Source organism: Nicotiana attenuata, unplaced genomic scaffold (assembly GCF_001879085.1).
Source record: "Nicotiana attenuata strain UT unplaced genomic scaffold, NIATTr2, whole genome shotgun sequence".
Classification (NCBI taxonomy): domain Eukaryota; kingdom Viridiplantae; phylum Streptophyta; class Magnoliopsida; order Solanales; family Solanaceae; genus Nicotiana; species Nicotiana attenuata.
Window position 1 is genome coordinate 122658 of NW_017671190.1, and position 26114 is coordinate 148771.

At 38.2% G+C, this 26114-nt stretch overlaps 3 protein-coding genes across 3 annotated transcripts; 2 read left to right on the top strand and 1 right to left on the bottom strand.

The window, feature by feature from the left end:
* Positions 1–10677: 10677 nt before the first annotated feature.
* LOC109206556 (ruBisCO large subunit-binding protein subunit alpha-like) lies at positions 10678–15164 on the top strand. Its single transcript, XM_019369391.1, has 8 exons — positions 10678–10872; positions 11044–11233; positions 11869–11990; positions 12141–12348; positions 12445–12590; positions 12763–13069; positions 13355–13806; positions 14599–15164. The coding sequence occupies exons 1-8, from the start codon at positions 10816–10818 to the stop codon at positions 14884–14886; spliced, it is 1770 nt and encodes a 589-aa protein (XP_019224936.1). The 5' UTR covers positions 10678–10815; the 3' UTR covers positions 14887–15164.
* A 483-nt stretch (positions 15165–15647) lies between these two features.
* On the bottom strand, positions 15648–18367 carry LOC109206557 ((R)-specific enoyl-CoA hydratase-like). The gene is made up of 3 exons (XM_019369392.1): positions 16915–18367; positions 16271–16386; positions 15648–16191 (listed from the first exon to the last, which is right to left on the bottom strand). The coding sequence occupies exons 1-3, from the start codon at positions 17185–17187 to the stop codon at positions 16071–16073; spliced, it is 510 nt and encodes a 169-aa protein (XP_019224937.1). The 5' UTR covers positions 17188–18367; the 3' UTR covers positions 15648–16070.
* A 4906-nt stretch (positions 18368–23273) lies between these two features.
* Positions 23274–24821, top strand: LOC109206551. Its single transcript, XM_019369381.1, has 2 exons — positions 23274–23468; positions 23523–24821. The coding sequence occupies exons 1-2, from the start codon at positions 23274–23276 to the stop codon at positions 24819–24821; spliced, it is 1494 nt and encodes a 497-aa protein (XP_019224926.1).
* The last annotated feature ends 1293 nt before the right edge of the window (positions 24822–26114 follow it).

A 26114-nucleotide genomic window follows, 5' to 3' on the forward strand; every position in this document is an offset into this window, starting at 1 on the left:
TGGTATACCGGTCATGTTTTGGTGACTATTGGGGGGTCTGGAGACCCGAGTTTGAGTTTTATTACTATTGAGCATGGTGGACTTCGACGTTATTTTGGGCATGGATTGGTTATCTCCGTGTCATGCTATTCTAGACTGTCATGCTAAGACAGTCACTTTGGCTATGCCGGGTGTACCGCAGATCGAATGGCGTGGTGTGACTGATTATATTCCTAGTAGAGTTATTTCTTTCTTGAAGGCCCAGCGTATGGTTGGGAAGGGTTGTCTTTCCTATTTGGCGTTTGTGAGAGATGTGGGAGCTGAGACTCCTAGCATTGATTATGTCCCAGTTGTGAGGAATTTTCCGATGTGTTTCCCATAGACCTGCCGGGCATGCCGCCAGACAGGGATATTGATTTCGGTATTGACCTGGTGCCGGGCACTCAACCCATTTCTATTCCGCCATATCGTATGGCACCAGCGGAGTTGAAAGAATTGAAGGAGCAGCTTCAGGAGCTCCTGGATAAGGGGTTCATTCGGCCTAGTGCGTCACCTTGGGGTGCGCCAGTTCTGTTTGTGAAGAAGAAGGATGGCACAATGAGAATGTGCATCGATTATAGGCAATTGAACAAGGTAACAATTAAGAACAAGTATCCCCTGCCTCGCATTGATGATTTGTTTGACCAGCTTCAGGGAGCGAGGGTGTTTTCCAAGATTGATCTCTGTTCGGATTATCACCAGTTGAAGATCAGGGATTCAGATATTCGTAAGACTGCTTTCAGGACTAGATATGGTCACTATGAGTTTCTTGTCATGTCTTTCGGGCTGACCAATGCCCCAGCAGCGTTCATGCATCTGATGAACAGTGTATTTCGGCCTTATCTGGATTCATTTGTCATAGTGTTCATTGATGATATTCTGGTATACTTGCGTAGTCAGGAGGAGCACGCACATCATTTGCGAGTCGTATTGCAGAGATTGAGGGAGGAGAGGCTTTATGCAAAGTTCTCCAAGTGTGAGTTCTGGCTCGGTTCAATGGCTTTCTTGGGACATGTGGTGTCCAGTGAGGGTATTCAGGTTGACCCGAAGAAGATATAGGCGGTGCACAGTTGGCCTAGACCGTCCTTAGCCACAGAGATGCGTAGTTTCCTTGGGTTGGCAGGCTATTATCGCCGGTTTGTTCAGGATTTTTCCTCTATTGCATCGCCCTTGACCAAGTTGACTCAGAAGGGTGTTTCATTTATATGGTCGGACGAGTGTGAGGAGAGCTTTCAGAAGCTCAAGACAGCTTTGACCACAGCTCCAGTATTGGTGTTGCCATCAGCTTCAGGTTCTTATACGGTATATTACGATGCTTCGCGAGTTGGGATTGGTTGTGTTTTGATGCAGGAGGGTAGAGTTATTGCTTATACTTCTCATCAGTTGAAGCCCCATGAGCAGAACTATCCCGTTCATGATTTGGAGCTAGCTGCTATAGTTCATGCGTTGAAGATTTAGAGGCATTACTTGTATGATGTATCTTGTGAGGTATTCACTGATCATCGCAGTCTTCAGCATTTGTTCAAGCAAAAGGATCTTAATTTGAGGCAGCGGAGGTGGCTAGAGTTACTTAAGGATTATGACATTACTATTCTGTATCACCCGGGGAAGGCCAATGTAGTGGCCGATGCTTTGAACCGAAAGGCGATGAGTATGGGGAGCTTGGCGTACATTCCAGTTGAGGAGAGGCATTTGCAGTTGATGTTCAGGCCTTGGCCAATCGGTTTGTGAGACTAGATATTTCAGAGCCCAGTCGGGTGTTGGCTTGTGTGGTTTCTCGGTCTTCCTTGTATGACCGCATCAGAGAATGTCAGTATGAGGATCCGCATTTGCTTGTCATTAAGGACAGGGTTCAGCATGATGATGCCAGGGATGTGACCATTGGAGATGATGGTGTGTTGAGGATGCAGGGCCGGATTTGCGTGCCCAATGTGGATGGACTTCGGGAGTTGATATTGGAGGAGGCCAATAGCTCGCGGTATTCCATTCATCCGGGTGCCGCGAAGATGTATCAGGATCTTAGACAGCACTATTGGTGGCGGAGGATGAAGAGAGATATTGTGGAGTATGTAGCCTGGTGTCTTAATTGTCAGCAGGTGAAATATGAACATCAGAGACCTGGTGGCTTGCACCAGCAGATGGTTATTCCTGAGTGGAAGTGGTAGAGGATCACTATGGATTTTGTTACCGGACTCCCATGGACTTTGAAGAAATTTGATGCTATTTGGGTGGTTGTAGACAGGCTGACCAAGTCCGTGCACTTCATTCCGGTTTGTACTACTTATTCTTCAGAGCGGCTGGCAGAGATTTTCGAGAGATTGTTCGGTTGCATGGTGTCCCAGTTTCCATCATATCAGATCGGGGCACTCAGTTCACCTCTTAGTTTTGGCAAGCTGTTCAGCGAGAGTTGGGTACTCAGGTGCAGTTGAGCATAACTTTTCACCCTCAGACGGATGGGCAGTCCGAGCGCACAATTCAGATATTAGAGGATATGTTACGCGCCTTTGTTATTGATTTTGGAGGGTCATGGGATCGGTTTCTACCGCTTGCAGAGTTTGCCTACAACAACAGATATCAGTCCAACATTCAGATGGCACCGTATGAGGCCTTGTATGGGAGACGGTGTAGATCACCAGTTGGTTGGTTCGAACCCGGGGAGGCTAGATTGTTGGGGACAGAGTTGGTTCAGGATGCATTGGAGAAGGTGAAGGTAATTCAGGAGAGACTCCGTACAGCGCAGTCGAGGCAGAAGAGTTATGCGGACAGGAAGGTCCGAGATGTATCCTATATGATTGGTGAGAAGGTCTTGCTGAAGGTTTCACCCACAAAGGGTGTTATGAGATTCGGAAAGAAAGGGAAGCTGAGTCCGCGGTTCACTGGGCCTTTTGAGGTACTTAAGAGGATTAGGGAGGTGGCTTATGAGCTTGCCTTGCCACCCAGCTTGTCGGGCGTGCATCCAGTTTTTCATGTTTCTATGCTCCGGAAGTACATTGGGGACCCGTCCCATGTTCTAGATTTCAGTACAGTTCAGCTGGAGGGTGACTTGACTTATGATGTAGAGCCAGCAGCCATTTTGGATCGTCAGGTACGGAAGTTGAGGTCAAAGGATGTTGCTTCGGTGAAAGTGCAGTGGAGAGGTCGGCCCGTGGAAGAGGCTACCTGGGAGACCGAGCGGGAGATGCGGAGCAGATACCCTCACCTATTTGAGGCTTCAGGTATGTTTCTTGACTCGCTCGAGGACGAGCGTTTGTTTAATTTGGGGAGAATGTGACGACCCAACCCGTCGTCACGTGAGTTATCGCCCCGTTTTCCCTATTTTCTATTTCTTTATGCTTCATTATCAGTGTTGGGTGTGAACGAGTTGATTTGGATTGGCTTTAGAAGGAAATGAGACACTTAGTCTATTTAAGGAAGGCTTGTTTTGGAAAAGTCAACCGGACGTTGACTTATGTGTTAGGAGGCTCGGATTTGGATTCCGATGATTCGGTTAGCTTCGGGGGATGATTTGTGACTTAGGAGTGTGATCGGAAGTGATTTTGGAGGTCCGGTGTAGAATTAAGCTTGAATCAGCGAAGTTAGTATTTTGGCGAATTCCGGTTGATAGGTGAGATTTTGATCCGAGGGTCGGAATGGAATTCCGAGAGTTGCTGTAGCTTCGTTAGGTGATTTGGGTTGTGTGTGCAAAATTTCAGGTCATTCGGAGGTGTTTCGGTTGGGTTTTGATCGAATGCGTATTTCGGAAGTTTTTAAAGAACTTAGGCTTGAATTCGATGAGAAATGGTGGTTTTTGTGTTGTTTGAGGTGTTTTGATGATTGGAGTAAGTTTGAATGATGTTTTAGGATGCGTTGCTGCTTTTGGTTGAGGTCCCGGGGGCCTCGAGGTGATTTCGGATGGCCAATCGGACCAATTTGAGCATTTGAAAGTTGCAGGTTTTTCCCAGCTATTTTTGTTGCAGAGTTTTGTTCACTGCGATCGCAGAGGTGATGTCGCGATCGCATAGAAGCAGTTGGAGGGTTAGGAGTTTTGTTCAATGCGATCGCATTCCAGTGGTTGCGATCGCAGAGGTCTATCATGTAATGCATCGCGATCGCATTGGTGCCTATGCGATCGCATAGAAGGAATTGAAGCTTGAAGGTCAGCTATTTTGTTCTACGTGATCGCGGCTGGGGGCCCGCGTTCGCATAGCTTAAGGGAACTGTGCATCGCGATCGCAAGGGGTTTTACACGATCGCATAGAGTTAATCTGGAGGAGGAAATTTTTGTGCATTGCGATCGCAAGCCTTGGGCTGCGATCGCGTATAAGAAAAACTGGGCTGATAGAAGGGTTTTATTAATATTTCATCCGCGAACTGTCACATTTTCCTCCATTGTTGAACACCTTGAGAGCTTTTGGACGGGAATTAAAGAGGGTTTCGACGGAGATTGATTGGAGGTAAGTCCTATGAACTAAAAACACGTTTTTATTGTGGATTTAGACTGAAAAATTAAGGAATTAACGAGTTAGAATGGAGGTTAGGGCTTGAACTTAAGAGAGTTAAGAATGGGAATTTGAGGGGTCATTTGGACTCCGATTTTGGTAATCTTTATATAGACTCGTGGCGAGATAAGGAATCCGTATATGTTAAATTTTCTGATTTTCGAGAAGTGGGCCCGGGGCTCGGGTTTTGCTAATTTCGAGATTTCAGCTATTTTTCGATTGTTTTCGCTTGGGTATTGTTCCATTGGCATATTGTGACGTATTCGTTGTGGTTTTGATTAGATTCGACGCACGAGGAGGTCAATTCGGGAGGCAAGGGCATAGCGAGCTAGGATTTTGGCCGGCTTGAGGTGAGTAATAGATGTAAATGCTGTTCTGAGAGTTTTAAACCCCGTGTTTGCACATCGTAGTGCTATATTGAGGTGACTTGCACGCCGGGTAGCGAGCGTGGGGTAGAGCACCGTTGGGGATTGTGACTTGGACCGTCCCGGTAGATGAATATACTGCGTATTTGACTGAAATTCACTTATTATCATTTTAATTGAGCTAATTGCTATGTTTGGGCTTTGTGCCAATTGATTAAATCCTTCAGGGATTATTATTACCGGTTTCTTACCATTTTTACATATCATTGAACTCAGTCCTAGTATTTAATACTGTTTTGCAAACTCAGCCACTTTTTCTTAAACTTGAAACTTAATTAATATCTTTAATGAAGTTTGGGCTGAATATTTCTATATGATTGTGCCCGAGAGGCTTATGTGATTTGGACTGAGTATGGGATCGGGCTGCACGCCGCAGCGGTATGATATTGAAATTGAAATGAGGCCGAGGGCCTAGTTGATGCCACGAGATGGCTTATTATTGCGCTTGGGCCGTAAGGGGCCCCTCTCGGAGTCTGCACACCCCCAGTGAGCGCCGTCGACGATAAATAAATGGAGCGGGCTGCACGCCGCAGCGGGTACTGGAGAGTACTAGTCTATGTGTTGTATTGCATATTTGATTGCCATTTACTTATTTATCTGTTGTGGTATTTCCATAAATGTTTTCACTGATTTACTGATTTTATACTACTGGGTTCAGGTTGCTGTATTTATAGAATTACTTTGTGCCTATTCAGGATTTCTTATTCTCAGCCTTTATTTATGTTTATTACTCACTGGGTCGGAGTACTCACATTACTCCCTGCACCTTGCGTGCAGATCCAGGTACTACTGAGGCTGAGTGAGGACTTCTCTGCGTAGCATCATATTTGGGAGTTTCAAGGTAGCTGCATTTGACGTTCGCAGTCCTGATCTTCCTTCTATCTTATTTATTTTATTTCCGCATTTCTAGAGAACGATATGTAGTAGGTTGATTCTCATGTATTAGAGGCTCAGACTCGTGACACCGGATTCTTCGGGCTGTGTAGCTGTTTTATATTTGGAATTCCGCATGTTTTAACTAAATTTCAGAATTTCAGTAGTATGACTTAGTAATTTATCTGTGTTAATTAATTCATAAGCTGGATAAAATGGTTAAGGTTATTTTTTTGGTCGGGCTTGCCTAACAGTGTGTTGGGCGCCATCACGACCGGGGTTGGGGTCGTGACATTAGCATAGGTTATATGACTACAACCATAATGGACTTATATGGTTGCTATAGGCTGATATGTATGAAATTAATATAAACGACTATTATATAAACTGTCGATATTACTATGAATCACAACGATATAATTAGCATAGGTTGTATGACTACAACCATATTAGTGAATGGACTTATATGGTTGATATAGGCCGATATGTATAAAATTAATATAAACGGTCGATATTACTAAGAATCACAACGATATAATTTCATAGGTTATATGACTACAACCATATTAGTGAATAGACTTATACGGTTGCTATAGGCCAATATGTATGAAATTAATATAAACGGCTATTATATAAACTGTCGATGTTACTAAGAATCACAACGATATAATTAGCATAGGTTATATGACTACAACCATATTAGTCAATGGACTTATATGGTTTCTATAGGCCGATATGTATGAAATTAATATAAACGGTCGATATTACTAAGAATCACAAACGATATAATTAGCATAGGTTATATGACTACAACCATATTGGTGAATGGACTTATATGGTTGCTATAGGCCGATATGTATGAAATTTATATAAACGGCTATTATATAAACGATCGATATTACTAAGAATCACAACAATATAATTATCATAGGTTATATGACTACAACCATATTAGTGAATGGACTTATATGGTTGCTATAGGACGATATGTATAAAATTAATATAAACAACTATTATATAAACGGTCGATATTACTAAGAATCACAACGATATAATTAGCATAGGTTATATGACTACAACCATATAGTGAATGGACCNTAGTTTATATGACTACAACCATATTAGTGAATGGACTTATATGGTTGCCATAGGCCGATATATATATGGAATTAATATAAACGGTTATTATTTAAACGGTCGATATTACTAAGAATCACAACGATATAATTAGCATAGGTTATATGACTACAACCGTATTAGTGAATGAATTTATATGGTTGCTATATGCCAATATGTATGAAATTAATATAAACGGCTATTATATAAACGGTCCATATTACTAAGAATCACAACGATATAAATTCCATAGGTTATATGACTTCAACCATATTAGTCAATGGAATTATATGGTTTCTATAGGCCGATACGTATGACCATAATGAATTAAATTATATAAGCTATTATATAAACGGTCGATATTACTAAGAATCACAGCGATATAATTAGCATAGGTTATATGAGTAAAGCCATATTAGTGAATGGACTTATATGGTTGCTATAGGCCGATATGTATGAAATTAATATAAACGGCTATTATATAAAAGGTCGATATCACTAAGAATCACAACGATATAATTACCATAGGTTATATGACTTCAACCATATTAGTCAATGGAATTATATGGTTTCTACAGGCCGATACGTATGACCATAATGAATTAAATTATATGAACGACTATTATATAAACGGTAGATATTACTAAGAATCACAACGATATAATTAGCATAGGTTATATGACTACAACCATATTAGTGAATGGACCTATATGGTTGCTATAGGCCGATATGTATGAAATTAATATAAACGGCTATTATATAAACGGTCGATATTACTAAGAATCACAACGATATAATTAGCATAGGTTATATGACTACAACCATATTGGTGAATGGACTTATATGGTTGCTATAGGTCGATATGTATGAAATTAATATAAACAGCTATTATATAAACGGTCGATATTATAAGAATCACAACGATATAATTATCATAGGTTATATGACTACAACCATATTAGTGAATGGACTTATATGGTTGCTATAGGCCGATATGTATAAAATTAATATAAACGGCTATTATATAAACGATCGATATTACTAAGAATCACAATGATATAATTAGCATAGGTTATATGACTACAACCATATTAATGAATGGACTTATATGGTTGCTATAGGCCGATATATATATGAAATTAATATAAACGGTTATTATATAAACGGCCGATATTACTAAGAATCACAACGATATAATTAGCATAGGTTATATGACTACAACCATATTAGTGAATGGACTTATATGGTTGCTATAGGCTGATATGTATAAAATTAATATAAACGGCTATTATATAAACGGTCGATATTACTAAGAATCACAATGATATAATTACCATAGGTTATATGACTTCAGCCATATTAGTCAATGGGCTTATATGGTTGCTATAGGCTCGATACGTATGACCATAACGAATTAAATTATATAAACGGCTATTATATAAACGGTCAATATTACTAAGAATCACAACGATATAATTAACATAGGTTATATGACTACAATAAAATTTAGTCAATGGACTTATATGGTTGCTATACGTCGATATGTATGATATTAATATAAACGGCTATTATATAAACGATGGTTATTACTAAGAATCACAACGACATAATTAGCATAGGTTATATGACTACAACCATATTAGTGAATGGACTTATATGGTTGCTTTAGGCGGATATGTATGAAATTAATATAAACGGCTATTATATAAACGGTCGATATTACTAAGAATCACAACGATATAATTATCATAGGTTATATGACTATAACCATATTAGTGAATGGACTTATATGGTTAATATATGCCGATATATATGAAATTAATATAAACGGCTATTATATAAACAGTGGATATTACTAAGAATCTCAACGATATAATTAGCATAGGTTATATGACTACAACTATATTAGTCAATGGACTTATATGGTAGCTATAAGCCGATACGAATGACCTTAATATAAACAACTATTATATAAACGACTATTTGACATCTACCTCATCAACAGGCTATTTGACAACCATCTCATCAACGGGCTATTATAAGTTTGTATACCGTATAAAAAATAATATTATGTATAGATACTAGACTTTTGATCTTCCCATCGTATAAATTATATTTTTTTAAAAAAATACGTAGTAGTATAGGTATACGTATACGAAGGCTTTTGATATTCCCATCTGTATGAATTTTATTTAAAAAATAAAATAAATACGTAACAGTATAGGGGTACATACGAAGTTGGTTGATCTTCCCATGAGAGAAAGATGATTTATGGGATCAATGTTTTGGGATAATCAATACTCCCTCTGTTCCAATTTATTTGAACCTATTTGACTGAGCACGGAGTTTAAGAAAAAATGAAGACTTTTGTAATTTGTGGTCCTAAACAAGTTAAAAAGGGGCCCAGAGTATTTGTGTGGTTATAAAAGTTTCTGATTAATGGTAGAATTGTAAGTTTAAGCTAAATTGCTTCCATATTTAGAAAGGAGTCATTCTTTTTGGAACGGACCAAAAAGGAAATAGGTTCACATAAACTGGAACGGATGGAGTATTTATTAACTAATTTTGGAGGGAAAAATGGCCATTAAGCCAAATGTGAAATGAAGGGCTTTACTGGTATTTCACCAGTGTGGTCATTGTTGGGCCACGCTGAGTTTGGTCGAATAGCAGCTCTCTAAAAGTAATTACTCCCTTGTTTCAATTTAGATGAGATAGTTTGACTCGACACGGAGTTTAAGAAAAGAAAAGAATACTTTTGAAACTTGTGGTCTTAAAAGCTTAAGGGATAAAAATTTTGTGGGCCATGACATTTATGTGGCTATAAAAGCTTCTCATTAAAGGTCAAATGAAAAAAATGAAGAGTTTAAAGTTGAATTATTTATAAATTTAAAAATATATCATTTATTTTGAGACAAACTAAAAATAAACTAGCTCGTCTAATTTGAAATAATGGAATATTAAATATTTCATATTGTTGAGATTTTCGAGCACTCGGAGAGCATTAAATTTTTACAGAAATCAGTAACCACATGCTGAGAAGAGAAAATCGAAGCAACCATCACACAAGTCGAGAAACAGACGATTAATCACGACGGGATTATAATGATTTGTGACATGGCAATAAAAAGGAAATGCAATGAAATAAGAATAGTAGTAGGTAAACAGCCCGAATCCAAATTGAAGCACGTTTTTCACGACGTATTTGTGAAGGAATCTTCTGAAAAAAGCAAAGCAAAAACTCGCTGTATAAAATAGATTTTTTTCAAGTTAAATCTCTTGGTGTTGTAAAACCTATGGCAAATGTGGATGTCCACTATTCCCGTTACTTTCATCTATGATGTAAATAACCTTCCACTACTCATCACTATTGTGATTGTAACTCCTACACCTTCATAACCCCTCCTCATGATCTTCCCCATCATCTCAATTGTTAATATCATGTTTAAGACAATCATTTTATAACCTTCTATATAATAGTATATAAATAGAAGCATAAAATGTGATATGGAACGCACTTGAACGATTGATGACATAAAAATAGTAGCTAATCTTCTCTTATTATATTACTTATCCTCTTGTTTTATATCATTATGTTGAGCTACATTACTAAGTACTTGAAAATATAAAATTTATAGTCTTAAAAATAAAATAGTTTAGCTAATTACTATATGCAAAGACGATTTGATATTGTAAAAAATATAACTTAAACTCTTTCAAAATTACTTCATTCATCGTGTAAAGGTTCTATCTTAATAATGCTCGGGTCGTGGGATAAAAATTGTTTGTGTGATTGGTTTTTTCGAATACTTCACCTAACCTTTACTGCTCCCTCCAAAACCCACCTACCTAAACTTTCATTGCAGCTGGTTGCTTAAACCCTCTTCACTATACTCTTTCTTCTGATAATGGCATCTGCAAATGCGATCTCCACTGCCTCTATCATATCCTCTTCATCTAAACAGGTACATTTTTAGCTTCGTTTCCTTACTTGGGTCTTTTATCTTGTTTGTTGGGATCTTTAATTATTTGCTTAGAGTTGTGATCTTATTGTCTTCTTAGTTGTGATCTGCTTTTATCTGTTTAAAGGTGTGGTTTTTATCTGTTTTGTTGGTCTATTGGGGGTGTTAATGCAGGTGGGTTTGAAGGGCAGAAGGGTGAACCAATTGCAGGGACAGAAATTCAACAATAACAAGGCTTCAAAGAGTCGGTTAGTAGTAAGGGCAAATGCTAAAGAAATCGCATATGACCAGAAATCAAGAAGTGCCCTTCAGGCTGGTATTGATAAGCTCGTTGATGTTGTTGGTCTCACTCTTGGTCCTAAGGGTATGTTCCCTCTGCTTCATCTTTGTCTTGCATATCAATTTAAGCTTTCTGTTTTAGTAGTATTGTTTTTATGGAGGTTGGAAGTTTTGAAGTTTGAACCAACCACATCTGCAAAGTAAACCGGTTCTAAGGTCGGAGAAGGTTTGTCTTGCCAGCAGGTTGATGACAAGAGTTAAAGTAGTCAAACTAAGATGAATTTCATATAATCGCCCAATTAACTTGGGATTTAGGTGTAGTTCATATTTTGATATCTTAAGGTTTGAAACCCAATATGATAACTTAAGTTCTTTTACTTTCTCTCTATGAGCCATTTCTTTCATTTCATAGCGAGCTATATATGATTGAGGCAGATAATAAGTCAGACCTGATTATTTGTTGGATTCTTTGTTACATCCCCACAACTAGAGCTATAGATTTATTCTGTCTCGTAGTACGTTTAGCGTATCTAGTTGATTATTATGTGTTGCGTTTAAGGGAGGGAGTGAACTGAAGTAGAGAATTGATGACCATACATGTGGACGATAAGTCTTTAAACATAAGACATTTAACAGATGTATCAATGTTATATGTGTCTCCTCCAGCAGTGCTGCAATTAGTGCATTTTAACTCATGATCATCTGTTTACTTTCCTATAGGGAGGAATGTGGTTTTAGATGACTATGATACCCCGAAGGTGGTTAATGATGGAGTCACAATTGCTCGAGCCATAGAGCTACCTGATGCTATGGAAAATGCAGGTGCCGCCCTTATCAGAGAGGTTGGTCATTTGGGGATATTTGAAGATCACTGTTAAATCTGTCCTGAATTTGGTTAATTGTTCTATCGACAGACAGTTTAAGAACAATTGTCATATTTATTGTATTCCTGGATTTGTGTATCTGATTTTTCCAAATTTATTATGGTGAAGGTTGCAAGCCTAACCAATGATTCTGCTGGTGATGGGACAACAACTGCATCAGTTCTTGCCAGGGAAATCATTAAACGTGGTTTATTAAGTGTTACATCTGGTGCAAATCCTGTGTCTTTGAAGAAGGGCATCGACAAAACTGTAAACGTTTTGGTTGAAATGCTAGATAGGAGGGCTAGGCCTGTTAAAGGTCGTGATGACATCAAAGGTAATTTATTCTACTGCTTTTGTTGTTAACTCCGTCCTTTAAACCTTATATAATGGATGGCAATTAACATTTTGCCAATAATTGTCTTCCCACCAGCTATTGCTTCTATATCGGCTGGAAATGATGATGAAATTGGAACCATGATTGCTGATGCAATTGACAAAGTTGGTCCCGATGGCGTTCTAACAATCGAGTCATCCTCTTCCTTTGAAACAACTGTTCATGTTGAAGAGGGAATGGAGGTGTGTACCTACTTAGACGAGAATGTGTTCTCTAATGTTTTTTCTATATCTCTACTGTAGTTCACCTGTAATCAGTGGTAGATCCAAGGTTTAGATGACGTGGGTTCTGAGTTGAGAATGAGGGTTATCAAATATTCTAACTCTAACTAACACTTTGCTCCGTCATTTGCAGATTGATAAGGGATATATCTCCCCACAATTCATGACCAACCAGGAGAAATTAATTGTTGAATTTGAGAATGCTAGAGTGCTGGTTACAGATCAGGAGATTTCAGCAATCAAGGATATTATGGCCCTCCTGGAGAAGTCAACTGAATTACGAGCCCCTCTGCTCATTATTGCTGGAGACGTAACTGGAGAAGCTTTGGCTACACTTGTTGTGAACAAGCTGCGAGGTGTACTGAACGTTGCTGCCATCAGAGCACCTGGTTTTGGGCAAAGGAGGAAAGCTCTTCTCCAAGATATTGCCATTGTAGCAGGTAGTCCAACTTGCTCGACTTAATTGTACCACTCCCCACAAATTTGTTAGAGTAAACTAGTTTCGAAGCTGTTTGTGTTTTTTCAGGCAGAATCTATAACTAGATAATTGTCACAAAAAGATNCGCTTTCAGCTTTTTGTGCAATTCTGTTTTAAGTGATCTGATTGTACTACTAGCCTTTTGAGTTTTCTTGATAGTAGATTGGATTCTTGTATCAAGCACTCTAGTCTCAAATGTGTCACCTTACAAGGAATATTCTGACGTGCTGCTTGTATATTACATCAGGAGCGGAGTACCAGGCAACTGATTTGGGTATGCTTGTTGAGAATACCCCAGTTGAAGCATTAGGTTTTGCTAGAAAGGTGACTATCTCCAAGGACTCAACAACCATTCTTGCTGATGATGCGTCAAAGGACGAGATACAGGCTAGGATTTCTCAGCTTAAGAAGGAGTTGGACATGACCGATTCAATATCTGACTCGGAAAAACTTGCTGAGAGAATTGCCAAGTTGTCTGGAGGTGTTGCTGTCATAAAGGTTGGAGCTGCAACAGAAGCTGAGCTCGAGGACCGCAAGCTTCGAATTGAGGATGCGAAACATGCAACTTTTGCTGCAATTGAAGAGGGAATCGTACCTGGTGGTGGTGCTGCTTTGGTTCATCTGTCAACTTATGTCCATGCAATTAAGGACAATCTTGAAGATCCAGATGAGAAGTTGGGGGCTGACATTGTGCAGAAGGTAAATTATTCTCAATTTACTCCTATTGAGAGATCTTTCATTTTATTCATTCTATTTTTGTGGGTATGTGTTGAAGTTGAAGTTGTGGGTACCTATTATATTATTATGGCAGCTTGGTTAAATCTTTTATGGCAATGTAACCATTCCCAATATAATTGACTGATAAGCTAATAACTGTATTCTAAAACGGCAAGTCATAATCTGTTCGATTGGAGAAATTCGGTTTTTTTTAGTTATCTGAGCTAGAGAATCAGCTGAATAGTGTCGCTTGACTTAGTAGGCACTAGCAACCCTTCTGTAGCAAAATGGAGTTGTGCTATATCGCTAACACTGAGAGGGTATACTAACAGCCAACCGACTCATTATCCTCTGGAGGATCAAGAACTTGCAATGCATTAGGGGCTGAGCATACATCTAGGACACAATCTAATTGGCAACATACATTGATAGTAACAGATGATCAGTTCGGGTGGTATCAATTTGGATTTAGGGATCGGAAAGCACTGACGACACAGGATAGCATCCAATTAGACATAACTGTACAGAGCACTTCCAGCATATACAGTAGCTTACTGTTTTTTTTTTTTTTTTTTTTTTTTAAATTTTTTTTTTAAAATTTATTCTTTTAGCATTTTCTTGTCCTTTATTGTGATTTCTTATTGGACAAAATCCATGTGAGAAAGGAAGAGATTGTAACTAGTGAATGCTTGTTGAACAGTGTGCATTTGGATGAATCTCTTACAAAAAGCAATACAGATTTTTTTATATATTTTTTTTAATTTGTGCATGCAGGCATTAGTAGCTCCGGCATCTTTGATAGCCCAAAATGCTGGGGTTGAAGGGGAAGTAGTTGTGGAGAAGATAAAGGCAAGCAAATGGAAGATGGGTTACAATGCAATGACTGACAAGTACGAGAACTTAGTAGAAGCTGGCGTCATTGATCCAGCCATGGTAACAAGATGTGCCTTGCAGAATGCAGCTTCAGTTGCAGGAGTTGTACTCACTACGCAAGCCATTGTCGTGGACAAGCACACACCTAAAGCACCTGCATTTGCTCCTCCACAAGGACTTCCCATGTAATCTATGATTATACAGTAGTAGTTAGGAACTTTGGGCAATGTTCAGTTACTTAAATGTGCCCTGTTAGGGCAGAGATTAGTGTTGACAATGCTTGAAGGATTAAAAGATAAGACCATTTGAACTTCAGCTGGCTTTTAGTTTCTAGCTGGCATAAGCTCATTAAAAAGTACATTGTTTACTAGGACTAGCTGTAAACTTCTTCACTTTAGGATGAATAAACTTTTCAGTAATTCACTGTCGCCTCTTGAGTTTATCTATGGTTTTCTTCTTTGGCTTTACTTTATTCAATTCTTTGACCAGTCCACTTTGTAAAATTCTGTTGCGTGTATTGACAGTCTTACCAAGGTGCTTTGTGCTAGTGCATTGCATTAAGGGCTCAGGTTAATGTAACAATTGACAGATTGATACTGGTTATGCAACCCCATGCAATTAAATTATTTTTCGTTCATATTTTGTGTTCATCTCCTTTCCTGTCTACTTCATTTCTTCAAATAGCATTTTCTATCTTTTTTCCTGTTCTTTTGGTGAAAAAAAATCTCAAAATAGTGTGTTCTTACCCTGCACAATAAAGTATCTTTAGGGCATTACCAAAATTTCCCACAGAAAAAAACAAAATCCAATACTCTTTACGTCATTTTATATAGTGATGTTTCACTGGGCATGAAGGTTCAAAAAAGAAAGAAAGACGGCATACCTTAAAACTTGTAGTCTTAAACATGTCATGACATTTCTATAGTTATAATAGCTTGTTATTGAAGGTAAATGAAAAGTTTCTTACATTAATAGGAATATATTAATGTTTTCAGAATAAACTAGCAAGGAAGGTGAAATAAAACAGAATAGAGAGTAAGATTTTACAGCTCAATCGCTTTCAACCTCAAAGGACAAGTGTTAGGGCAAGGAATGCGTTTGGCACCATGTACCACAATCAAAAATGACTTTTTTATGTGTGAACAAGAACAATGCTAACTGGTAACTTAAACTAAAGGCTCAGAACAATGCTAACTGGTGACTTAACCTAAAGGCTCTGAACTGAATGACATACCATCCAGGATTGCAGTTAACTGGGGGATATTTCCTATGTATTTCTTAATAATAAGCAGACAACTATGCAGGCTGCTAGGATTTTAAGAGAAGCTCGTGCGACTTCAGGTGCTTTAGCTGACAAGCAAAGGTTTTTCCGATTAGCTGGAAGTACTTGCCAAGTGAGTTGGTTCCATGACCAGAGATGGTAAAATTGCTGTTGCCTCACCATCAATTACCAGAGGACCATCACATTTGAAACATTTTGTTGACAATTTCGCGCTGGACCACAGAGAGCAATGCAATCAGGAGCCACAAAATATGGTATCGAACTATAAATCTTCAGCCAAGAGGTACTTACATATGCTTGTTTTTCATTTGTCTAATGCTTGATGCTTGTACCTCAGCAATGATCTCATCTCCAATATAAACAGGTAATTTGAAGTGCAAGGTTTGTGAAACATATACAGCTCCTGGCTGGAGAAATTACCAAACAACAATAATTAGAGTAACACTGAAGAATTTTCCAATTTAAAACCAGATCTACATAGTACCTTCCCCATTCAACAAAGTTGCAAATGTAGCTACTTTAAGAAATATATCATCATATTTACTTTTAAGCTATATACACAAAAATGTTTAAGGATCTGTTAAGCTATCGGTGAAGGTTAACTGATTAAAGTAGGTTGTGTGTACCATCTTTTCGACATGAACAACTAACACTTTAACTTCATACTTGACTTTTATCTTACCATTCTGTGATTATTAAAATCCTGGCTAACGTGTAGTTTAATTGTTGTAACATATTATTTAACAATCATTTTCAGGTAACTAATCCACTATGACTACATACAGCTACATGTATTTGGACTTTTACTTAACTAACCAAATAGTGTAAAACTCTTTTACACTGTCGTCATATAAAAATTGAATTCTGAAGTTTTTAAAGTTCTTAAGAGAAGTCTATTGAAACAACGGGGCATGACTGAGGAATGTAGAACTTACAAAATGAGCAGCAATAATCCTGGGAAATAAGGAAGCGACAAGCATCCCAGGAACAAGGCGATCACTAAAACCAGCATTTTTGGCGCATTCAGCATCAAAATGCAATGGATTGGCGTCGTGTGTCAGCTTGGAATACTCAATAATGTCAGCATCTGAAAATGTCCTTGCTTGCTTTAAAATGCTTCCGCTTTTTAACAAATTCGAGGAGGTGGACAACGATGAAAAACCATATGAAGAAGAAATAGAAGATGACAGGATACGTTTTATAAGCATCTTTCTCAAACTTCAAACGCAACACATATTGATAATAAGGCAGAAAATAAGGACTCTGAAAGTGGTTAAGTGAACCCACTGACAGATTTTTATTAAATACGAATGGACAAAGAGCGATTGAAAGATATATGAAAATCTGAAGTCTCTTTGAATCAAATCGTCGAACAGATTGTGTACGACCTGAGGCTTGGAAGATCCCCGATTATTACCCGTGCCAATTAAACCACAGCTAGCTAGTCAGAAACTAACCCCATTTTACAGCCCAGTTTCTGAATCTAGGCAAATCCGATTTTTGGATTCACAGCCCAATTGCAAAATCGGGTTTTGAGTTTTTCACGACCAAACGTTACCGAAAGACTTTGGCTAAGGCTAATGCGCATCTCTGAGAGAAATTCATTTATAGCCCATCGGTCCAAACATATATCATTCGGTAGCCACAAATTGACTTATACAAGTCTTAGCCTAAAAACAGTAACAACAGCTAGCCGGAAAACAGAAATCTCACTGACCGAATTCCATTCGTTTAGATACCTCGCTGGAAAATTCTAGAACCGGCCAGATACAAGAAGATCTGGACTTTCACCAGTTAAAACAACATCAAAACAAAAGAAATAGAAATGAAGGAGGAGAGGGATGGCGTATCAATAGCGTGGAACAATCGCCGTCGATGGGGGTAATACCGTCGCCAGCCAGTGGTCAATTCCGGCGGTGACTAGTAAAAATCAGTAGCAGCAACCTATAGGGAAGAAGAGGAAAGAGAGAGAAGCAGTCATGGTCTCTCCGAAACGTTTCAAACAAAAAAGTTCACCGCTTCAATTCCAAGACACCAAAAGCAGAGAATGAAACAACAAAACAGATTTAATTCGATTGGCACTTCATTGTTTCGGCACCTTCTTAATCAGCAACTCTAAGTCTGATTTTCGATAAAGCCCATATGTCGCAAGCTTGAGCACACATCGATATCAATGTGCTTCGGGGATAATTATCCCATACCTAATACTAATCCCTGTAATTTTATTTTTTATTTTATACCTTTGGTTTATACTGACAATGATCCTTGAAATTCATGAATTAACTGTTCTTAGCTACTCTTTAGATTGTGGAGTAACGCAATTACATATGTTTCCAGCATCCAAGAAAAATTCTGGATTTGCTTCTCTCATTTTGCATTGATAAAGAAATCACGGAAAAAGGAAATTGAGAACGGAATTATTTCATTTGAGGTAATAACTATGCATAAAGTTAAATTATATAAAAAATAGACTGTCATTATATAAAAATTATACAAAATAAACTATCACTATACAAATTATATACAATATAGTGTCACTATACAAAATATATACAAAAATAGAATATCATTATACAAAAAATATACTAAATAGACTGTCACTATACAAAATATATACAAAATAGACTGTCACTATACAAAAATATACTAAATAGTCTACCACTATACAATTTATATACAATAAACTGCACTATGCAAAATAGACTGTTACTATATAAAAAATATACAAAATAGACAGTCACTATACAAAAAATATACAAAATAGACTATCAATATACAAAAATATACAAAGTAGAATGTCAATATACAAAAAATATACAAAAGAGACTGTCAATATACAAAATTTATACTAAATAGACATTTCGGGCTACTAGATGCAATATGTTTGGGCCGAAGGGCCATTTTGTGTCAATGAAAAAAAATATGGGCTATTAAAATTTTGAGGGGCTATAGAGGGTAGTTTTCTCTATCTCTCTCTGGTTGGTTTGTCCACTAGAGTTTTAGGGATTTTACATAAATAATCGGTCGAATTTATTATTTTTTAACTGATATGCATATATTATACACAGATTATATATGATTATACAAATTGTTGGATATAAGGTTTGGGTCGTGGGTCGCCCATGTGGACTGACCCGACCCGTTTTAAAATAGATAAAACTTAAGGAGGTTACACGTAGGTTTTATTACTCCTAAAACCATCACACGTTATTTTGAGAGACGTTAGAACGTGGAGTGGTGGTTTTTTATCGGTAGTTTCCTCTATTCCTCTTGTATATATATGTTATACAGAAGAACTATCAAAGAGAGTGCGAAAACTCTTTTCTTCTCCCAACAAAAATCACATACAAGAAAGGAAGGCTTTTAGTTTGTGAATTAAGCTTTGTTTCCTGGTGATTCAAAGTTCTACTTGAGGCAATTCTTTTGGTGGTGAGTTCAACGGTTTCTGCTGCATCAATAAGGTACACAATTCGTTGTTCTCGCCCCTCGTTTTTATTCTACAATGGCATCAGAGCCAGGTTGTTTCTTGTTTCTTTAAACATGGAATAATTGAAAACTCCGTTGAAAAAGTTCGCCTCCAATCATTGTTTGTTGCTGTTTGTTCCAAAGCAATTTTTTAAAAAAAAATAAATAATGTATGACGAAACGGCTGTAAATCAGAAACTCTGCACGAGAATGTCCTGAAACGAGAGTCGAACAATTTTCGCCTGAATGGAAATCTATTGAACCGTTCATTCTGTTGAGTAAATATGCATCAGAAACTCTGTATATGTATGTGCAACTTGATGATTCTGCCTAATTTAATTAGATACGTCTAGCTAGCTTTTAGTGCTTCTTCATTTCCTTCTGCTGACGCCATAACTTCGAGGAAATAAACACTCTTAAATTAAATTATGGAATGGAGTGGATAAGCAAAAGTGTTACCAATTCCAACCAACTTCAATGTTGATATTACATTCAAGTTTACAGTTTAAAGGCGTTATTATCCTGATACTACTAAAAGGAATTAATGGCTAGTGGTAGGTATTATTTAAAAGGCTAGTCCTGTCAAAATCTCATATCAAATTTGGTTCAGAAAATTGAAAAAGGAGTACTAAAATGGCGTTAATTTTTCTACCATCTAGTACTGTATTTTTAATGGTAATTCAATTGTTGCTCTTCATGTATTTAGTAATAAGCCAAAGCAAAACAAATAAGGAATATCAGACCATTGAATTACCTAGTTGAATTACCTGCTGTGTGGGACTTTTCTGACTTTGAATTAGGCAAGTGAAATTTATGTTTCTGGTTCATAAGCATTCTGTTCTCATAATATGCTTTCACTTGTTGAAACTGGAAAAGTGATTTTTTTATCTACTTAATATAGATAATTAGTTTAGCCCTTATCCCTTATATTGAAATACTTCTACGCATTATTGTGACATATGTTTTCACATTGAGTGGTTGTAGCCATTCTTATTATTTTCTTGGTCCAATTTCAGATATGGCTGAACATGGACAAATTCAAATTACTCCAAGTGGGAGTTCTCGAAGTCAAGGAAGGAGACAACGTAGAAGGGTACGTCGTCGCATGACTTATTTCTATAATGATTCAGACTCGGAGCCTGAAGTCATCAGGATGTCCCAAGGGCGAGGCAAAATGAGTTAAGGGATCGAAGGGCTGAACGAAGGGAAAGAGAAAAGAAATTTAGGGAGTTTAAGGAATTTAAAATGGTTCCTGATACTTCCATTCCTGAACATGTACATCTCTTTAAGATAAAAAGAGCTGAATTGGCTAAATACATAGAAATTACAAAAAAAAAAACAGCAACCCTAGAGAGAGAGGCTCTGGCGAATTTTGCTTTTAGAGAGAGAAAGTTACGTGATCAGCTGCTATGGCCAATTTGGCCGGCGGCCAGCCCTCTTCCCCGGCTGGTCAGCCTCCCCTCACCATTGCCCAGCCTCCCACGACTACAAACAACAATACTCAGCCCTTAGATTACTCAAAAATACTTAAACCTAATACCATGAACAATGCCATGCAGGAACGTTCTGCTTCTGTTGAACCAATTGCATTACGTCGAGCCAATGTGATTAACGGACAACCTGTTGTGAAATTTACTGAAGCCGAGGTTGAAAGAATGAACGTGATTGAAGGTCTACAATATGCTGTAGTGTGCAAATTCTCGTATGGTTGGCCAGAGATCAATGAACTACGTCGAATAGTTCCTATACAATGTGGAATTAAAGGGGAATGCTCTATAGGTTATCTTCGTGATAGGCATGTATTAATACGATTGACTCTTTGGCAGGACTTGTGGATTTTTCCTCAAAAGGAGTTTACTATGTTAAGGACAAGTTTGGTAATGAATACCAGTTGAGGACCCTGATATATGATCATAAGTTTAAAGTCGGAGAAGAAACACCAAAGGTAATGGCATGGATCTCTTTCCCTAACTTGTTGCCTACGTATTTTGTCAAGGAGTGTTTATTTTCCTTAGCCTCAGCAGTTGGCAAACCACTGCACCTTGACTTGGCAACAGTAAATAAAACACGACCTAGTTGTGCACGTGTGAAGGTGTTAGTAGATCTTCTAGCAGACCTTCCCAAGAAGGTTCGTATGGATATTCTGAATGAGCCATTGGGGGAGATTAGAGCGGAGTGGGTAAACATCAAGTATGACTATTTGCCCAAGTATTGCAAGGAGTGTAAATTACAAGGGCATGATATGTTAGAGTGCTGGAAGATTCATCCAGAAGTAATGAATAACAAGGCTAACGATCAACAGAGTATTGCAGCAGAGAAAAGTGGTGAGCAGGCTAATGTTTCAACTCAACAGGGCCCTCTAATGATTCTATCTAGTGGAAAGGTAGTAGGAAATTTGGCAGGAAAGAGCAAAGAACAATGGAAAGAAGTCAAAGATAATAGAGTGAGGAATATGAGAAATCAAAGTGCAGAAAAAGCAAATACAGGAAAAGAGATTGTCCCAGCTCAGCAGGGTGATAATCAGCAAATAAATGGAGGAAACAATGAAGGGAAAGCAGGACAGCAACAGGTAGTACAAACAACAACTGGTAAGGAGTTAGTGCCAGTTCTTCAAGGAGTTGGTAATCAGGTTCAGGTGGGAAATCAATTTTCTGTATTGGAAGTAGTAGATGATGATGCAGAAGCTGAAAATCAACTAGCATTGGTAGCAGACCAACCAAGTTCTAAAAGTCCACTAAGAGGATACACAGAAACAATACAAAATCAACATCAAGAGGCTGGTAAAACAGCTGGAAAATTGAATCCTGTAGCACCTGAATTCAGTGTAAATTCACTTGCTATAGGATACACAGCTAGTAGAGCACATTTTTAAACAAAAGGGAATGGAAGAGAAGAAAATGCAGGCAAAGAATCTACAGCTCAGTGGGTACAAAGAGCTTTCAAGAACTCTGTAGGTGATATTACAGTGGGAGCTAATACTCCCTTCCAGGATTTGCCTTCACAGGATACATCAGAGGAGAGGGAATTGGCTAATACTCCAGAAATCCAAACAAATGACAATTTTGTTACCAAGGTGTCTGATAGAGTACAATGGAGTGGAGGCAAACTATGGTCTAACCAAATAGAAGAAGACTCAGATGTAGATGTGGTGCCATTGGGTTCTCAAGTAGATGAAGAGCCAATTCAAGAAGAGAAGGAGAATGAGGATCAAAGTGTAAATGGTGATGCCATTGTCATAGCTGAAAACATTACTGATGAGAACTCTACAAAGGTAAATGACAAAACCCAAGGAACAAGCAATAACCAAGAATGCAAAGGACATAATTGGATCTCATGGGGAAGATATCCAGAATTCAGAAGGAATAGGAGCTGATGCAGTAGATCCTGGAGGAACAAAAGAAGGTGCAATTCAGAATAAAATTGTAGAAGAGAGGCAGCATATTTTGGCAAAGTCTGGGAATGAGGAGCAGAACAATCAGACAGCAGTCATACCAAAAAATTCAGTGGAGCACACTCAGTTAAAGATATTGAAGAAAGGGGAGGAACAGACTTTGTTGCTTAATCCACAACAGCAAATTGTTAAGGATAATTGTGGTGAGCAAGACAATGATGGTGCAGAAGAAGCCAGGTATAGAACAGATCATAATATGGACCAAGAGTCCATTATTAAGAATTTTCATAACATATCAAGGCAAGGAGACCTTTCACCTAGACTTCTTGAAAAGGTGAAATCTGCAGCAAGAGGCAAGAAGAAACAGCAGAAAGAGAACCCTACTGTCCCTACAGGTGGAGTTCAAACAAGGAGGACTTTATCATTAACCAAACAGTAATGGATGCTCTCATTTGGAACATCATGTCAGTAAACACTCAACAAGCCTTTGAAAGGCTAATCAAAATGCATAGGAGAAATCATTATCAGTTCATAGGATTGATGGAACCCAAGCAGCAAGCTAGGACTTTGGAGAGGTACACAAATAGAATTGGATTTTCCCAAGCTATGTCCAATGTTTCAAACAAAATTTGGGTATTCATTGATGAGGTTTTTGAAGTCACAGTGATGTACAATATGGTTTAGCAGTTAACCTTAAAGCTTAATCATACAGAATCTAAGGTAGAATTTGTTCTTACATTGGTATATGCCAAGTGTGATGCAGTTGAAAGAATAGAATTATGGGACTCATTGTATGATATAGCAAGTGACATTAATTTACCATGGTTGGTAGGAGGTGACTTCAATGTCATTTGGGATGAGGAGGAAAAATTTGGAGGTCTTCCAATACATATTAATGAAATTGATGACTTTAGGCAATGTATTAACACCTGCAATCTTTCTGATCTGGGATTCAAGGGTAGTATTTACACATGGTGGAATGGTAGATTAGAAGAGGATTGTATCTTTGAGAGACTAGGTAGGTGTGTGTCCAACTCTGAGTTTCAGCAGACCTTCCCAGGTATAGAGGTACAACATTTACCTAAAATAGGTTCATATCACAGTCCATTAAAACTCAAGTGTCACAAAGAGACTCCTCCTGTGAAGAAGCCATTTAGATTCCTGAATTTTTGGGTGGAACATGCTTCTTTTAAAGAACTGGTGAAGGAGAACTGGAAAGCTGATTTTAGTGCCAATCCATTCATCATCTTCAATCACAAAATGAAGAAATTGAAAAAGGCCTTATCAGTGTGGAGCAAGGAGACTTTTGGAGATATTTTCCAGAAGGTTGCAAGCTTGGAGGAAGTTGTTCTTATTCATGAAGCTGAGTTTGAAGCAAATCCCACAAAGTTAAACAGACAAAGATTACAAAAGGTTCAAGCAGTTTTGATCAAGTTCTTAGCTTTGGAGGAAAAATACTGGAAACAGAAGACAGGGATGGCTTGGTTCAAGGATGGGGATAGGAACACCAAATTTTTCCATGCTCACGTAAGAGGCAGAAGGAAGAAGCTACAGTTAAACAGAATTCAAAACAGGCAAGGAGTGTGGATTGAAGAGGAGGAAGAAATAGCTGCAGAAGCAATCAAGGTTTTTGAAGAGCAATTTACAGAAAACTCAATCCCTACCTATTTTCATATCATAGACAATGTTCCTACATTGATTGACATGGGGAAGAATGAAGAACTAATAAAGCAGCCAACTATGGAAGAAGTGAGGGCAGCTGTGTTTGGATTGAATGGAGACAGTGCAGGAGGTCCTGATGGCTTTACAGGCAAATTTTATCAGTCCTGTTGGGAGATTATTGGAGATGATTTATTTGACATGGTTAGAGCCTTTTTCAATGGTCATGACTTGCCAAAACGTGTTACACACACCAACCTTGTTCTGATTCCAAAGAAGAAAGAAGTATGCACATTTTCTGATCTTGATATTAAGGGTAATACATGAGAGACTGGTGGGGTTTTTACCTAATCTAATATCTGAGGAACAGTCAGGTTTGTCAAAGGAAGGAGCATAGTGGAAAATATTCTATTAACCCAAGAGATAGTCACAGATATGAGGCTTAGAACCAAGGCAGGACCTAATGTCATTATGAAGCTTGACATGACTAAGGCTTATGACAGACTATCCTGGTTATTCCTGACCAAGGTTCTAAGAAAAATGGGATTTTCAGAAAGATTTATAAGCATGGTGTTTGGTATAGTGTCTAACAACTGGTATTCAGTCCTAATAAATGGCCAAGCTCATGGCTTTTTCAAATCATCGAGGGGAGTAAAGCAAGGAGATCCCTTGTCTCCTACATTGTTTATTTTGGTAGAAGAAGCACTTTCAAGAGGCCTTAATGCACTGCATTTGAACTTATACTTTTGTGGCTATGGATTGCCTAAGTGGAGTCCAAAGATCAATTATCTTGCTTATGGAGATGACATGATCATTTTCTCCTCATCAGATGCAACATCACTTAGACTGATCATGGAGGTACTTGCACTTTATGAATCAGCTTCTGGACAGTTGGTGAACAAGGCAAAATCTGCTGTATATCTCCATCACTTAACAGATATAGAAGTGGCAAATAAAGTGGAGAGGATCACAGGGATAAAGAGGCAAGAATTTCCTATCATATATCTGGGATGTCCTATATTTTATTCAAGGAGAAAAATGGAATACTATCAGCCTATGCTCACAAAAGTAATGGACAGATTACAATCATGGAAAGGTAAATTATTATCCATAGGTGGGAGGGTAGTCCTTATTGCTCATGTGCTTCAGAGTATGCCAATCCATTTGCTATCAGCTGTCAATCCTCCAAAATATGTGATCACTCGACTGCACAAGATTTTTGCTCAATTTTTCTAGAGTAGCTCAGTCACAGGTAGTAACAGACATTGGGCATCATAGACTACACTATGCATGCCAAAGGAAGAAGGAGGGATTGGGTTCAGGTCTCTTCATGATGTAGCACAAGCACTCTTTTGTAAACTGTGGTGGAACTATAGAACCAAGCCTAGTCTTTGGAGCTCTTTTATGAGCCAAAAGTACTGTAAAAAGCTTAACTCTGTGATAGTTCCATGGAGGAGAGGCTCTCATATATGGAGGAAGATGTTGGAGTGCAGGGATTTGATAGAGCATCAGATTATGTGGCAACCAAAAATGGGCTCCTCTTTGTTTTGGTTTGACAATTGGACAGGTTTGGGGGCTTTGTATTTCCTGGTTCCACAAGAGTTTGGGGTAGATGAATCT

What these genes read in the sequence shown, in the direction of transcription:
- LOC109206556 (XM_019369391.1), top strand. Translation starts at nt 10,816, where the DNA reads ATGGCATCTGCAAATGCGATCTCCACTGCCTCTATCATATCCTCTTCA. An exon ending in GTGCCGCCCTTATCAGAGAG is followed by an intron (nt 11,991 to 12,140) that starts GTTGGTCATTTG and finishes ATTATGGTGAAG; the next exon opens with GTTGCAAGCCTAACCAATGA. An exon ending in ATGTTGAAGAGGGAATGGAG is followed by an intron (nt 12,591 to 12,762) that starts GTGTGTACCTAC and finishes CGTCATTTGCAG; the next exon opens with ATTGATAAGGGATATATCTC.
- LOC109206557 (XM_019369392.1), bottom strand. Translation starts at nt 17,187, where the DNA reads ATGCTTATAAAACGTATCCTGTCATCTTCTATTTCTTCTTCATATGGT. An exon ending in GGATTATTGCTGCTCATTTT is followed by an intron (nt 16,387 to 16,914) that starts GTAAGTTCTACA and finishes TAATTTCTCCAG; the next exon opens with CCAGGAGCTGTATATGTTTC. An exon ending in CAAATGAAAAACAAGCATAT is followed by an intron (nt 16,192 to 16,270) that starts GTAAGTACCTCT and finishes TCTGTGGTCCAG; the next exon opens with CGCGAAATTGTCAACAAAAT.
- LOC109206551 (XM_019369381.1), top strand. Translation starts at nt 23,274, where the DNA reads ATGGATGCTCTCATTTGGAACATCATGTCAGTAAACACTCAACAAGCC. An exon ending in ATGTTTCAAACAAAATTTGG is followed by an intron (nt 23,469 to 23,522) that starts GTATTCATTGAT and finishes ATGGTTTAGCAG; the next exon opens with TTAACCTTAAAGCTTAATCA.